The sequence below is a fragment of the Schistocerca americana genome, chromosome 9 (genome assembly GCF_021461395.2).
Source record: "Schistocerca americana isolate TAMUIC-IGC-003095 chromosome 9, iqSchAmer2.1, whole genome shotgun sequence".
Classification (NCBI taxonomy): Eukaryota; Metazoa; Arthropoda; class Insecta; order Orthoptera; family Acrididae; genus Schistocerca; species Schistocerca americana.
The window spans coordinates 116,929,919-116,946,368 of record NC_060127.1 but is presented as its reverse complement, the minus strand read 5'-3'; the positions used below and the strand labels follow the sequence as shown (position 1 = coordinate 116,946,368).

The 16,450-nt window shown below is 39.0% G+C and overlaps 1 protein-coding gene across 1 annotated transcript in view; it reads right to left on the bottom strand.

Annotated features, from left to right (window-relative positions):
* Positions 1-1,342: 1,342 nt before the first annotated feature.
* Positions 1,343-16,450, bottom strand: part of LOC124550724 (X-ray repair cross-complementing protein 5-like) — a gene marked incomplete at its 5' end in the record, with an annotated part of 126,777 nt that continues 111,669 nt past the window's right edge. Inside the window, 2 exons of the mRNA XM_047125445.1 lie at positions 1,343-1,533; positions 7,606-7,742. Coding sequence (XP_046981401.1) covers positions 1,519-1,533; positions 7,606-7,742 — 152 coding nt within the window. The remainder of the gene's footprint in view (positions 1,534-7,605; positions 7,743-16,450) is intronic.

Here is a 16,450-nt window from a genome sequence, read left to right as displayed (position 1 = left end):
TTTTGGAAAAAGCATAATTTTTTTTTTCACAAACCTGCCTATTTTGTAGTGATTCCAAACTGAAACTGTCAACTGTAGATCAATCGTGAAAACTCATACAGTGCAGAGAATTAGATTTCTTTTGAATATTAGAACTTGATTTAGGCTTAATCAGTATTATTTTAATCATTTCAGGGGTTTATTAAAATATTGGTTTTGGGGACTGATGATGGAAAGCTTTTCCACCCTTGAAGTTTTAAAAGTAGGTAGCCATAAAGTGGATGTGTCTCATGAGTGAGCATTCAGATGTACAGAACTGTATTTTTGTCCTCAACATAAATTGCCTCTCAAGTCACATGACCTCAGCATTCTGCAGATTGCAAATATCATTGCAGCACTAGTACAGACACATTACACACGAAAGAACTATGGATTTTGTGCATGCATTTCATAGCCAACAATTCTGCATTCAATTTCTGAGATGAGCTTCAGAAATAGCATTGGAATGGTTAAGGAATGAGAGGATCAGGGAATTAGTGAAAAAGGAACCATTACAGTATAGGACAGAGAAATTAGGGCTCAGATGGAATTGGTATGTTAAGCAAACAGGAGAGAAGAGGATTCCCAGAAAGAAACATGGGATGATGGGAAGGAAAAAAGCCAAGAGACAGATAGCTAAAAGGAGTGAAGGCTGGACCGAGGTGGAGACAGACAGATGAAGATCTGGAATGAACTTGGCTTAAAGCATCAAAGAGCACTAGTAACAAGTGTCATAGCCCAGATGTTGCTACTTTTTAGCTATGGGAAAGCAAGGGATAGTCATCACCATTTTTTAGATTTTGAACGGTTTTACACAACTACTCTGGCATTACTTCCAGAATGCCATTATTTCCATTGTTATCTATTTATGTTTCTTTTATCTCTCGCGCTATACAGGGACTTAAAGATATCTTGGAATATTTTCCCTTTGCTGTTTGTTAATATGCCATTTGCTGTATTAACTGATGAAATGTGATCCAGTTATTCTTTGGTTTTCTTAATATTCTTTACATTTTCAATAGTTTATCTTACCGCACTGTTGTTGTATCTGCTCAGATCCTCTCAAAGACATTCACGAATAGTTCTATTTAATTTAAGATTTATCATGTTACCATCATTCTTAGCTTGAAATTCTCACCCCCTCTTTAATAGCTGCTTCATTCCATTCGAGATTTTCTTTTCTTTTGCAGTATTCATACATGCTACATCTTTCGCTGTTTGCAGAATACCTTGTTAAATAATAATTGTAAGACATTATTGAAGTTGAGCTTTCGAGAACACAACCCTTAAATGACAACCAATAAAAAATTGTGAAAGAAAAATATAAATTTAAAAAAATATGTAGTTTTATTTGCGTAGTTTTACACCTTCAAAATATACTGCTGCATTTGGGGATTAGGAACAACTGGTAACACTGACATAAGAATTATCTTGTTTTCATCACAAAGAAAAAATCCTCTGTCTTTCTTCTTATCTTGGCTATGGTGCTCCAGGCACTCTTCACAATGCCATGAGCTGCAACAAAAAAGGCAGAGATATAGCGTGATTTTATGAAACACATGACATCAATAGCACAATGTTGTCAGTCATATGGCTTTGCTCATTAATGTATGACCAGTGTCAAAATTCAAAAGACTGCCACTCTTGTGGTGGCAGACACAATCTAACTGTGATGCCATTCCCCCCACCCCTCCTTGCTCCTTTTTTGGCTTGCACGAGCACAAATATTTTAAAATCTCATTAATGGGATACTACAAATAACAGCTAAGAGATCATTTCACAGCTGTCCATGCAACAAATCAAGAGTTAGACCTAAAAGGTCTGTTGTGTTACTTCTGGAAAGTACTGTGGCATTTCCATATGAGATATTTAATTTGAATGTATTCAATTTTGATAGTTATTCAAAAATTTTGGCAGGCACAAGTTATCTGGTTTTGTAGATAGTGGACCTAATTTTGAAATATGTTCTGTCAATTATTCATCCTTTTATTCTTTGAGTGATAAGCACGCACCACAAAGTGACAAAAATGAAGCATGAAATGTAGTTCCAGCTAGGAACACAACTGGAAAAAGCTATTTCATTGTAGAAATCTTTTATACTGTGGATATGTATGACAACATCTGTATGACACGAGAATAATCTTTCAGATCTTCGTTTCTGTGATTTACAGTATATATTACTGGAACACTTGACATACCAGTTGCCATTTCTTTCCACAATCTACTTCTAGTAACTTTTTCCCAAAACAAAACAAAGACACAGAAAATGATTTTTGATATTGTACATAGTTTTCAAACAATAAATAATTTTAAGTATGTGCATGTCAAATGCATCCTCATGTGTGAAGAGCACTCAAAGTATTATCTTTCCCTCCTCTAAAAAGCCTGATTGGAACATTCTTCCTGTGATTACTGTAATCCATAATATGATCTCCAAATAACACAAAAATTAGAGTTTGTATTCTTAGCAGTTTAATGTAAATTCACAAAGTGCTTTTCACCAGACACTTTGAGAGATGTAAGGTGGTAAGAGACTCAATGAGGTACAGACTTCAAACGTCAAATACATTACAGTCTAGTTTATGAATGAAAATAACCAATGTTTGACAATACATGTTTTGATAGTTACAAAATATACTCTCTAAACCAGTGGCAGGTGGCTCCTTTTCCTGGCAGAAGTTTAAAAGGAAAGGAAGAAGAATAAGGAAAAGGACTAATGAGGTTAAGCAAATGGGAGGGTTATGGAAAGGTCGCCCAGAATCTAGGGTCAGGAGAGACTTACTGGACAGGGTGAAAAGGAAAGACATTTCTCATCAGTCTCAACCAGTCCCTGATCAACACGTACTGCACTTCCTGCTCCTATTCAATTCCTTTCCTCCTACCACACCATAATGTATCTGATTCCTAATTCTATTGCCTCCCACACTTCTCACTTGAGCTACATCTTTTCACTGACATCAAGACATAACACACAGGACACGCATCCGAGATGAAAGAGACACGGGACGCAACATGGCGGATCCATGCAGATGGCTGCAGATGAGTGTCACTGAGCTGCGTGGATCCCATAGTTGCTCCTGTCAGATCCAGCCGCTACCGAAAGCTGCAGACTACAAGCAGTATCACCAAATTCAGTGTGGAGCCACTCAATGTTTGTGACTTCAGTATACATTTGTACAGCAGTGACCACACAAGACAAGGGGAAGCATGATCATTTCAAAGAATGTGATGTGAGGAACAATTTGTTACAAAGTTTGTAGCTACACAAAGTAAGTCAGTAGAATTAAGAAAACGCTAATAGTCATATCTTACGAAAATAACAATTATCTAAGGGAATGAGCTAAACACAACAGAAGTGTCAATTCAAAGATCTTGTTGACATGAAACAGAAGTGTCAATTCAAAGAACTTGTTGACACGATATGCCCATTTCTGTTTGTTAAGTCACATTCTGCCAGTAAAAGCCAAACTAACTGAAAATCAGTTTAACAAATCGGACAGGACAACTACACACAATAGCTATGGTCGGTATGACAGGAAATCTTCATACTCACTACACACCGTATTTACAATAATGCTTATTTATTTGATTATCTACATTACTAACCAACTAACCTGGTAGATGGATCATGGACCCAGTTACTGGTTGCCTCTCTAATGGCCTCCAGGGCAACAAAATTTTGATTTTCAATATTTCACATAATTATTAAACAAATTTAAAAATTTAAAATTCTGTCACAATCCACTCATTAGGAAGTACAGTTCTGACTATATGCATCCAGTGTTTGAATATGAGAGTGTTTAGTGACTTCTAACATACTTTAGACACAATTTCAAACCTTTATGAGGCTTTTTCTCACTGACACACCTCACAAAATGATGAACGGAAAAATATTTAGCACTTACTACATTTTCACTATTCTCACGGTAAAACGCCAGCATCAGTCATGATGTTGCAATTTATTACTTCTTTACTACTGACACGATTCACAGGATATTTTGCAGACAGTACCCACAAATTTTATCACTGTAGGAGATATAGTTCAGGAGATATGATGCCACGGACGTTTAAACGCTAGAAGAACTAGATTCTGCTTAACATGGTGTGTCAGGTACGGCGTTTCAGTTTATTACTTCTTTAACTCTATTTGCAAGACATTTTGCAGACTGTATCTATATACAGGATGAGTCAGGAGGAAAGGTACATGCTTTGAGGGCTGACAGTACTTGTGATACTAAACAAAAAACTTCACATGGGCATATGCCCTATTTCGAACAGTTTCCAAGGTAGAACACTTTTAATACCACTTTTGTATGTTTTTCTTGAATAACTCCAAAAGTCTGGTCCCTTTAATCCCCCAACCAACCAACCAACCAATAACTCCAAAACCGCACCCTCCAGCAAAAATGTGTCTTAGTACAAAATTAAACTACATTAAATTTCCTATAAAAAAGGTCCTATTGATTTTTTTCTCTAGAACTAACAGTTTGTACAAAGAGAAAATGTAGTCCATCAACAAAGGAGGTGGCTTACAAAACACTCGTTTGACCTATACTTGAGTATTGCTCATCAGTGTGGGATCCGTAGCGGATCGGGTTGACGGAGGAGATAGAGAAGATCCAAAGATGAGCGGCGCGTTTCGTCACAGGGTTATTTGGTAACCGTGATAGCGTTACGGAGATATTTAACAAACTCAAGTGGCAGACTCTGCAAGAGAGGCGCTCTGCATCGCGGTGTAGCTTGCTCGCCAGGTTTTGAGAGGGTGCGTTTCTGGATGAGGTATCGAATATATTGCTTCCCCCTATTTATACCTCCCGAGGAGATCACGAATGTAAAATTAGTGAGATTAGAGCACGCACGGAGGCTTTCAGACAGTCGTTCTTCCCGCGAACCGTACGCGACTGGAACAGGAAAGGGAGGTAATGACAGTGGCACGTAAAGTGCCCTCCGCCACACACCGTTGGGTGGCTTGCGGAGTATAAATGTAGATGTAGATGTAGATGTAGAGAATGCGAGAATGTTGAAAAACTCGCGTGACGTGCATGCTCTGTGTCTTACGTAGCTTTTTTGTAGGCCAATTTGAGGTAGCTTCCTGACTAGATAGACAAAAAGTGTCCCGAATCAAACTGTTTATCTCAACTTGCTCTACACTCCTGTGGTAGGTTGTAAACAGTGACAATGTTTGATAGTACAGAAAACAAATAACAATGAATATTAAATATGTTCTATCTCGGAAACCATTTGGAATAGGGCATAAGTCCACAGGAAGTTTTTTATTCAGCATCACGTGTACTATCACGCCTCGAAGCATGTACCATTCCTCCTGACTCACCCTGTATATCTTGGCACATACTTACAAAATTGTATCACTGTATGAAATATAGTTTAGGAGAAGTCTTTAGAAACACTGAGATGCAGGAAAAACTAGCTTTTGCTTAAAATGGAAAGCAAATAACCCAGGCCACATTCATCCAGTGTTTCACAATGAGAGCACTTAGCAACTTCCATTACACTATAGAACAGGTCCGAAATTATTTTTGAACTCTGCATTGCTTACATGCTTAACATACGATATTTAACACATTAATTCATTTGTAAAGTAGTTACATGTCTGAAGCTGTTTTATACCTGGGAGATTGATTCTTTAAAGAATTAGGGGTTTACTGGTTTTGCACTAATTGATGTTTGTATAATAAAAATTGCTAGTAATTGAAATTATGTACAGTTTATGAGACAACTGACTGCACTGGAAGACAGCACAGGTAACATCCCATAAGAATGTTGGGCTTCAATTTTAGGCACTACTTACAATCCAGTTAAACTGTGCAATACCACTAACTACGGTTTCAGTATTAACTGATCTTTACCTCCCTTGTGCTCACTAGAGCTGGACAACTGTTTGGATTGGTGGAAAGGGGGTGAGGAAGAGGGAATTAGCCATGTTCTTTCAGGAGATCCATCCCAGCTTTACACTGAAAAGATTTACAGGAATTACCGTATTTACTCGAATCTAAGCCGCACTCGAATCTAAGCCGCACCTGAAAAATGAAACTCAGAATAAAGGAAAAAAAATTTCCCGAATCTAAGCCGCACCTGTAATTTCAGAATCGAAATTCAAGGGGAGAGAAAAGTTTTAGGCCGCACATCCAAATTGAAACAAAGTTGGTCCATTGTAATATGAGACACAATTTAGGTCGAATGAATGATGATACAGCTACAGTAGTTTGGTTCGAGTCCTAAGCATAGCAGTTAAGCTTTACCAGGTAGCCACTGCTATGCGTCAGGCGCTCCGTCCGTATTTATTCGGGTACCCTTCCTTTTTCACGTGCTTCGTATGGTTTGAATCAATTGCTTAATTTGCTTCCATCTGATAATTGCCGTTTTCTTTGTTATAGGTGTTAACGTCACTCTTAAGCTGAAAATGCAGTACTGTACTGTGTCATGCATTGTTTGTCGCATTCTGATAGTGCGTGTTTACGGCCTGTCGCGGCTCGCGGCATGGCTTGCTTTTGTGCGCGCTACCGCCGCTTACAAAAAAAAAAGAGAGGAATCGCCTCATTAGCGAAACTATGGCAAGAGACTGCTATTTGTTGTTACTTACACTGCTGCTTTCTTTGATAATGATCAACAAGAACCAAATAACAGACTGCGTATGATAGAACATGTTCTGAAAGAGAGGTAGGTGAAAATTTTTCTCCGTTTGAAAATCTTTGCGGCCGCTTCTTTAGTATATCAAATTCTGCACAGAAATTAGTCATCTTAGGTTTAAAAATCTAGTCAGTTGCCGTGCTTCATTTCTGACTATATCACTATTAGGCATAAGAATAATACGAATATAAACATGACACGATACGTATATTCTTCCACGTTTGCTGTTGTCTCACTCTAGTTTCGTAGTTTATTAGGCAGGCAGGATTTAAATGAGATAGCAGCAAACATGAAAAATACGTGGCAAAATGTTTATATTCTCATTGTTCTTATGGTGAAGAGAATACTGCACGTGATTCACATTTCATCAGGTTCCTATTAGCAACCATCTCTTCTCACAGGTAGGAAAAAATTGAGAACGTAGAGTTGGCCATATTGACAAACATCCCAAACAGTCTTGCCAGTCGGATTTTCGTAGTACATTGAAATTCTGCTACATTCGAAGATGAACAATACGGCGCAGAGGTTTTGGCGCCAGTATTTATCTTTGTGCCTACAAAGCTTGCCTGTGTGGCGCTACATATATTCGACGGCAGAAGTTAGTTGTAGCGGCACCTACCAACATTTTTCAGAACTTCCGCTTGCTTTGCACTCGATTCTAAGCCGCAGCCGGATTTTTGGATTACAAAAACTGAAAAAAAGTGCGGCTTAGATTCGAGTAAATACGGTACATGAAACCCAAATCTGGAGGTTTGACTACTGTCTTCCCATAGACAAACTGGAGCCTCAGCCCTGCTCCACTTCGTGCATTCGAAGCAGTTTTGTGGACGTCCACTGATGCAGAACTACATGAATATTATGCAAACATAAACTCTGCTGTAGGCTCTGCACGAACCAGTAACAACATTTTGAAAATTCTATAGTACTGGTAGTACTTACTAAATCATCTTCATCTTGAAAGCCATCATCTTCACTCTTTATGGACTCTCTAACATCTGCACTGAAAAAGTCATTCGCTTCTTTTTCACTCACAGAACTTCTCACGGACTCGGAGGATGATATGAGACCAAGTTTTGCTGTGGAAAACATTAAGTCTGTAGTTACTGGGAACACTGCTGCATCTCAACATAAATTTAATTTAATTATATAACATGGAAAATTCAGTTCAGAGAATTACGAAATTCATAGAGCCACAGAAACTTTACCTCTTGGAGGTACAATTGCCTATACTGCAGGCAGGAATGGATAAAAATAGATCACAGCACTTCTAGCTTCCGGAACTGTAGGCTCAGGGTCAGGAAGAGGAATTGGTTGAAGGCTGGGAGGGGGTGGGGGTGGGGTGGGGTGGGGGGTGGGGTGGGGGGTGCAGAGTGATGTGCCCCTCATAAAAACCAGGCTTAGAGGGACCATCTTGCATGAGGAGGAGTAGAGGGAAAGATGAAGAACCTGATCACACATATGGGTGTTCCACTCTATGGCACTGGTACAATAGGTAGCTACATTTGAAGACAGATGTTGCCGCTGACACAAGTCAGTGTTACTTATGAGTGCTGCCATCTGTCAGTCGACATTAAAACAAAACTGACATCAACAGATAGATTACTATGTACATCGCAGACACTTCAGTATATTCTGCTGAGGAGTTATCACTGACAACTGGCGTACTTCGTGCTCATAGAATTTGATGATAAATGCCTGCACATCAGTTTCCTAAAGGAGTTTGACACACCTGTCAAAAAGGACCAGAAAATTTTGACTTTGAAGATTTCGGAGAACTGTTAAGTCTTATTGCATAAAACATTTCAGCTCTTTTAACAACACTGTCTGTATGACGAAGTGTTGTAGTTTCTAATCGTGAAGCCAGGTCTGATTTGATTCTTGCTAGTGGCAACACTTTTTCTTTACTTTTATTTGACTTCAATATATATTATCAAACTGGTGCGTTGATCAACAAATGTTGAATCACAAGAAATATATTTGGAATTTAAAATACTATTATACTTCAGGTGCACACTTTATTAGTGACATGTGAAAATTTGTGCTGGACTGGTTCTCAAACCCGGATTTCCTGCTTTACACAAGCAGTCGCCTTAACCATTTTGGCCATCCAAGCATGCCTCCCACACTGGCTCAAACCTCTATATGTCACCGTTTGTCCACATCCCGCATTTGCACAGTTGCAGTGATTCCTGCACAGGGATAGATTTATTCATTATTGTCGCGGACTATCTAGGCGTACAAAACTATTTCGCAGTGTCTGTGTTTTACGAGTACTACACAATGTTCTTCAGACATGCATGAACAGCTGAAGGAACAGACACTGCTACAAATCTACAGCTGTGTGAAGGAGCAGAAATGTATTTGCAATAGCATAGTACAGTATATCTTAAAACACAGGCGATGCAAGTAAATGTTGAATCATTTTTCTGGAGGATATGATAGACCAACATTGTTTCTGCTTCTTTGTTTTCATCTGTAGTTTCCTTTGGCCACACTGATTTCATTCTTTGTGAATGTTGCTCCTTCTGTTCTAGTGTCCACTTTCTTCCAGTTCAGTAGTTTCGTTGTGATGAGCGATGGTGAGTAAATAAGACAGTAATTTCTAAGCGTATGTCAACACAGTGCTGTAGAGACATAGGTATAAAATATGTATGCTGTGTCAGTCTGTGGTTATATAATGAAAGTGTTTGTATTATTTTGCTGTATGATGGAAAGCACAAATTATATTTTTTAATTATGCTCCAAGATGAACAACAGATACCAACCGTTTCTTCCTTCCATTTCAATGCATTATAGTGTCTACAGTTTTCCACCCAACCCCTTAAAATGACTAATTTATGATTAACATAATCAACTAATAGATCATAATCAAATGAAGCCTCACCAGCCCCCCCCCCCCCCCCCCCAAATACCCCATGTTCCACATGTACAGGTACGTCTCTCTGCTTTCTGTACAACCTTTAAATGATGCCATCATCATGAGTTTTCAAGCACCCCAGGAGCTGTAAGAGACGGGTGATACACAGCTTCCAAAATGCAGCACACTTGTGACTGTCCCCCTGCCTCCGTAACTCTTAAGGTTGCCTGACATTCTGCATCCAAGTTCCAGCGGATCTGAGATTGCTCTAAGGTTTGTTAGATTTGAGTAACTTTCGCAACTCAGACTCTTGTAGAACTATACGTTAAATCAGACTTCGTTTATGAGGCCATCATAACAGTTTTAAATATGATTCTTTGGCTTACTGCCTTGTTTCATTGTTGAATCCACACAAAAACTCTCCAGCTATGCCAAGTGGTGTAACAACTCAATATCATAAACCATGTGCTTAATAACATCGTATTTGCACTGTCACAGAAAAATAATGTACAAAATATAAACACTAAGAGTCATCGACCACTGCGCCAGTTTTGTCTGCATCCTAATCACATATGAGGCACTGAGAGCACAAGCAGACTAATCTACACTTTTTGTGGATTTGAGGTACTGACATGATGTGATAACAGCATACGATTATTATGCAATGCCTGTTGATCTGTTCATTTATATGAAGGTTTGTCTCATTTAGCAACATACATATTTCTGCTGCACTCAACTGCCGATAGATACTGCTGAGAGCAGGAGTGGACTTGCGTAATAGTCCTTTTTGCTCTGTGCTGTCCGTCCACTGTCACTGCATGTGACGCCGGCCAACGAAGGACTTGTGTATTCAGCATGGAACAATGTACTGGACTAGTGACCATGTTGAAATGTAAGTAGTTGTTCAGCATGGAGGACCCTGTGAAAAGCGTGGAGGAGCAATTTGCAAGGTTAGTTGTTGTGTTTCTTTCTTTTGTTTGCAAATAACATTGTCGAATGTACACTAACATGTTCAGATTCAAAGACATCCAGAGGTATATCAAACGGTGCTTTGTTCACAAAATGCAAGTTGTTTTTCTTATGAAAACACAATGAAATACAAATCATACTTTATTTATTGCTATACTGTGTAATCAAGTAACGATCACTTTTAATGTTATGTACACAACAGCATTTTACTGCCTGCCGAGTCGTGTTGTGCAATTGCTTCGCCTGTGGATACCAATGCACACATTGACCATAACTGTCATGTAGTTAATATTATGCTGAGGGATGGATATTTTTATTACACAGATGTTTGCGTCCGATAGGGAACTGATGGGAGAAGCAAGAGCGAGCATGGCTGCAGCAACAACTTTTCCAGAGGACGTGCTAGAGACAAACGATGATGCTGTGATACAGAGCCGAGGAAAGAAGCACCTTAGAAACGAAGATAAATCGCTTCGTAACATTAGGAAGGTATGGAGAGCTTTAGGTCAAGAGTATGCCAACCGTAAGGGTAACCTTGTATCTCAAAAGGAACTGCGGACAATCAGCGAGTGCCGGTACGAGTGCCAAAAAAACATCAATGAAGAACGGCAGGAATAAGTGTTCAGTGAGTTTTATAATTTAGGCAGCCATGATCTGCAGTCGGCTTTCCTATTTACCATGATTAAAAGTTGTTGATAAAGCACGGTCTTAAGCAGGTAAGCAACATTCATGCACGAAAAAGACAAAATTGTATTACTTGCTCAATTCAAATAGGTCTAAAACTAGGGTGTGCAAAAGGTTCTTTCAGAATACTTTAGCCATACCTGCTGGAAGAATCAACAGGGTACCCAAGAGTACGGGGGTGGGGCGGTGGGGGGTGGGGGGGTGGGGGGCAAAGCAACCCCTCTTCATGATGGTAGAGGCAAAGGTGAACCCGGTAATAAAACACCTCCCCACAAAGTTGATGTAGTAAAATGTTTCATAGAAAAATTTCCGGTGTATGAAAGCCATTACACGTATCATAAAAATAACAGCAGAATGTATTTAGCACCAGATTTAAATTTATCAATCATGTATTCACTGTACTGTGCAGAGGATCAAATGCCCGTTTCTCATTTTATTTTCCGCAAATTTTTTTACGAAAACTACAATTTCTCATTTCATCTAACAGTGTCCGACTCTTATCAAACGTGCAATGCTTTGCAGGTAAAAATAACAGCTGCCAGTAATGATAAGGAGAGAACGGAGTTAATTGCAGAATGTGAATTCCATCACCAAAAAGCTGAGTATGCAAGGGCAGGTTTACAGAGTGATACTTTGCTTAGCACATGAGATGGCAATGTTACAGTGGTAACATCTGATTTGATGAAAACTTTACCTACACCAGTCATCTCAACTGGAGTTTGCTATTGCAAATGTCAGTTGTGGACATATTGCTTTGGCATCCACAATATGCACAATGATGCATACATGCTTCTGTGGAATGAATCCATTGCATCGAGAGGGCCACAAGAAACTGGTTCTTGTTTGCTGTATTTCATACACAGTTTTGTCAGAACTGAAAAACTAAATATGTACTCTGATCAATGTGGACGCCAGAATAGAAACATAAAAGTTGCTGTACTGTATCAATACACTGTAAGTAGCTCACAGTTTTCTGTGAAGGAAATAGACCATAAATTTTTAGTTAGTGGACGGTCGTACCTGCCCCGTGATCAAGATTTTGGCTTGGTTCAGAAACGAAAAAAGTATTTTCCTAATATTTACCTTCTTGAACAGTGGAATGATGTGGTAGTGAGAGCCAAAAAAAGAATTCATTCAAGGTAATCAACATGAATGCGGAATGTTTCTTTTCAACAAAACAACTCGAAAGAAATATCAAGAATTGAAAAATGTCTTCTGGCAATTGTAAAGTACAATGGTTGAACATACAGTGGCTGTGGTTTGAAGCAACCATCGGATTCAAAATATGGTATAAATACTCGAACCAAAGCCAAGAGCCATTTCAGGAAATTGATGTAGCCAAACGAATATCCACATGCATCAGCAATCTCGAACTGCTTTAAACTAATGGACACATAATTACAGAGGCATAAAAGAAGGATCTGTTCAGTTTGCTTCTGTATGTACCCCCACTTCATCATGATTTCTACAAAAATTTAAAAGTATCTTCAAATGCTGTAAAAACATTGCCTGTAGATGATTTTGAAAAGCAACATAGTGCTTAAAATTATAGAAACCAATGTAAAATGTTACATGTAATCCATACAATGCATAATAATAATAATAATAATAATAATAATAATAATAATAATAATAATGTAAACTATTGTCACATGCAATCTGTGATGGACTTTGTGCACTGAACAGCATGAATAATCAGTGTACTAACTGACATGTCATTGAGAATGTTCAAGTACTTGGAGCGAAAATGGACTAAGCCACAACAAAACTGCTAATACTCTACTATATAATTAACATTTGTGATGTATGTATGGCAAAATATTGTTTAATGAAACCACAATTAAATCTTATGCATGTTAACAGGCTCTAATGTATCACGGAAAAACATTCTTTGTGAGCCCTTACTATTAGGCCTGTTTCCTCCATATTGGCTTCCCCGGAGTTAGTCCACTTGTGCTCTTAGTGCCTCATATATCACATTGAAAAACGTTAGTAGTACTCAAAAAGGTACAACTTTCTCCAGTAGCTTATGGCCTTCTCAGCATTCAACTTCCTCCTATAAACAAGCAAATAAAAAGTTGAAGATTAATGAATCCCACTGCCCTCAAACTCTGGGCACAACCAAAAATCTACAAACCTAACTCTGCAGTTTAACAGATAGTTAACTCCAAGAATATACCAGAAACCTGTACAAACTTTCCCAACTATTAAATAATACCTTCAGGGAATTTTATAGTTTTGAAGCCACATTTTCAATTCAAAAATACGCATGTGTTAACAGCCCCCATCGAAGATATAAAAATCCCCACAGAAGCTAGATTTGCCTTCTCCGACACTTAACCTACTCACAGAAGTACCTACTAAACAGACAACCGAAATTATTAGAATGAAACCTTATCAAACACAAAAAACTAAACATACTGGATTACTTTTGAATGCATTATGGGAACAGCAGTGATCAATGTCTTATACATAATTACTATTAAAACAGTCTTGATCATGATTTATTTAACAAGGTGACCGGTTTCGACCACTACTGTGGTCATCTTCAGACCATAGAGTAGGAACCTCTTTCTGTTGGAGAGTGGTGAGTAGTAGTGATTCTCCAACAGAAAGAGGTTCCTACTCTATGGTCTGAAGATGACCACAGTAGTGGTCGAAACCGGTCACCTTGTTAAATAAATCGTGATCAAGACTGTTTTAATAGTAATTAAACATACTGGGATTTCAGAGTTGGTCGATCTATCCGAACTTGTACTGTCCCACAAATACTTCTCATTTAATGATAAAATCTACCAACATAAAGAAGGCTTAGTTATGGGTAACAAAATGTCAAACTCCCTTGTTAATATAGTCAACAACCACTTAGAAAATAATTTTTTTGGGGGGAAAAATGAACTTGCTGAAAAAATTGTGTATTACAGGAGATATGTGGATGACACTACACTCCTAACTGATGGCACAAAAGATGAACTTACGAACTTCCTGCATTATTCAATTCACTTCATAATAAAACAAAGTTCACTATACAACACAAAAGAAACCAATCCATAAACTTCTTAGACTTCACAATCGTTGATGAATAACAAGGACATAGTTTTTACATTTACAGGAAACCACCCTATGCTGATATCACAATAACCAATCACACCATCCAGAGACACGTCTGCTGGATTTAGTTCCATGATGAACAGGGCACACACATTATTCTTAAAATTCACAGCACTAACACAAGAAATAGATATCATCAACCCAACAGCAATAAATAATCAGTATTCAGTAAAATCAATTAACAACCTTTCCAACAAAATACAGGCCAGCATCAGTAATAGAAGCACTACAGGAAAAACAACTGACACAACAGAAATCTTTATAAGCATTCCCTAAATAGGCACAACATCACGAAAAATTGCTAACTTGTAAAGAGACACCAATACAAAAATACCTTTCTCCAGAAACAACAAACCTGGACACCAGCTAAATGACACACTTATCATAAACACTCCTAGAGTTCACGAGCGGTGTGTGGGCGAGCATTATCCTGTTGGAACAACACTGCACCTTCCTGTTGCAAGAATAACAAAAGAATGGGTCTAACAACTTTCTGCATGTAACAAGTGCTGGTTAGTGTCCCCTCCAGAATTGTAGCTTATCGTATCCCCAACCCCCAGACTTGGGCTGGGCACAGTGTGTCATGGGCTAATTCACTCCACATGCGAGTCCACATCAGGTCTATGTAATACACATAAACAACCATCACTTGCATCATCACGGGAGACCGTGGCATGCCATTCCACCTTCGAAGAGAACCTCACACAGCACCAATGGAGCTGTGCATGTCGATGCTGAGGCACGAGTGGAAGACGGACAAGAGATGTGTGTGCGCCCATATTCCCCCTGCTAGTAACTGGTTCGCAACAGTTCCTGTTGACATGTCTGGGCTCACAAGCCATCTTATCCGTGCTGTGGTAGCTGTAAGATCTGCCACTACTGCCCTTACAGGCGTTTGCGCTGCGCAGACATCCAGAACCTCATCTATGTGTGTGAGAATGTTCACATGACCACTGAGATCAGCAACATTCCACAACTGACAGCACATCGAAGTTGTGTGGCAATTCTCTGAAAGGACCATCCCGCCACTGAGATGGGCACAGATCGACCCCTTCAAACTCGCTCAACTGGATGTAGGAAGCACGAGTGCACCTCCATGGTATTGTTACCTGCTTGCTTCACATGTTTGCACCCTGCTGAGCATTCTGCTATGAGCGTACTCTATTAAAGGGTAGACACAGGTAACACTGTGGTAGCAAAGTCACTACACCGTCTGTGGGCAGACAATGTTGAAACTGTTATCAGTACACCTACTTTCCCCTACCCTCCCCCAGGTGGCACATGCCGTAACTGGATTAAAATCAACACCATCTTTTCAGATCTACTATTTTTCCGTTCTGGCAGTGTATGCACATAAATACGTCTACTCATACTGTATTTCAAAATTATGTAACCACTACTGAAAACAGAAAGTGATTTGTCAATGTTGTCTTAGTTCTGTATAGCTTGAATTCACAAGAGCCAGTTTGTAATATGCCTAAATAATCTTAACAAGATCAGTTGTTGTTGTTGTGGTCTTCAGTCCTGAGACTGGTTGGATGCAGCTCTCCATGCTACTCTATCCTGTGCAAGCTTCTTCATCTCCCAGTACCTACTGCAACCTACATCCTTCTGAATCTGCTTAGTGTATTGATCTCTTGGTCTCCCTCTACGATTTTTACCCTCCACACTGCCCTCCGATGCTTAATTTGTGATCCCTTGATGCCTCAAAACATGTCCTACCAACCGATCCCTTCTTCTAGTCAAGTTGTGCCACAAACTTCTCTTCTCCCCAATCCTATTCAATACCTCCTCATTAGTTACGTGATCTACCCACCTTATCTTCAGCATTCTTTTGTAGCACCACATTTCGAAAGCTTCTATTCTCTTCCTGTCCAAGCTGGTTATCGTCCATGTTTCACTTCCATACATGGCTACACTCCATACAAATACTTTCAGAAACGACTTAAATCTATACTCGATGTTAACAAATTTCTCTTCTTCAGAAACGATTTCCTTGCCATTGCCAGTCTACATTTTATATCCTCTCTACTTCGACCATCATCAGTTATTTTACTCCCTAAATAGCAAAACTCCTTTACTACTTTAAGTGTCTCATTTCCTAATCTAATCCCCTCAGCATCACCCGATTTAATTTGACTACATTCCATTATCCTCGTTTTG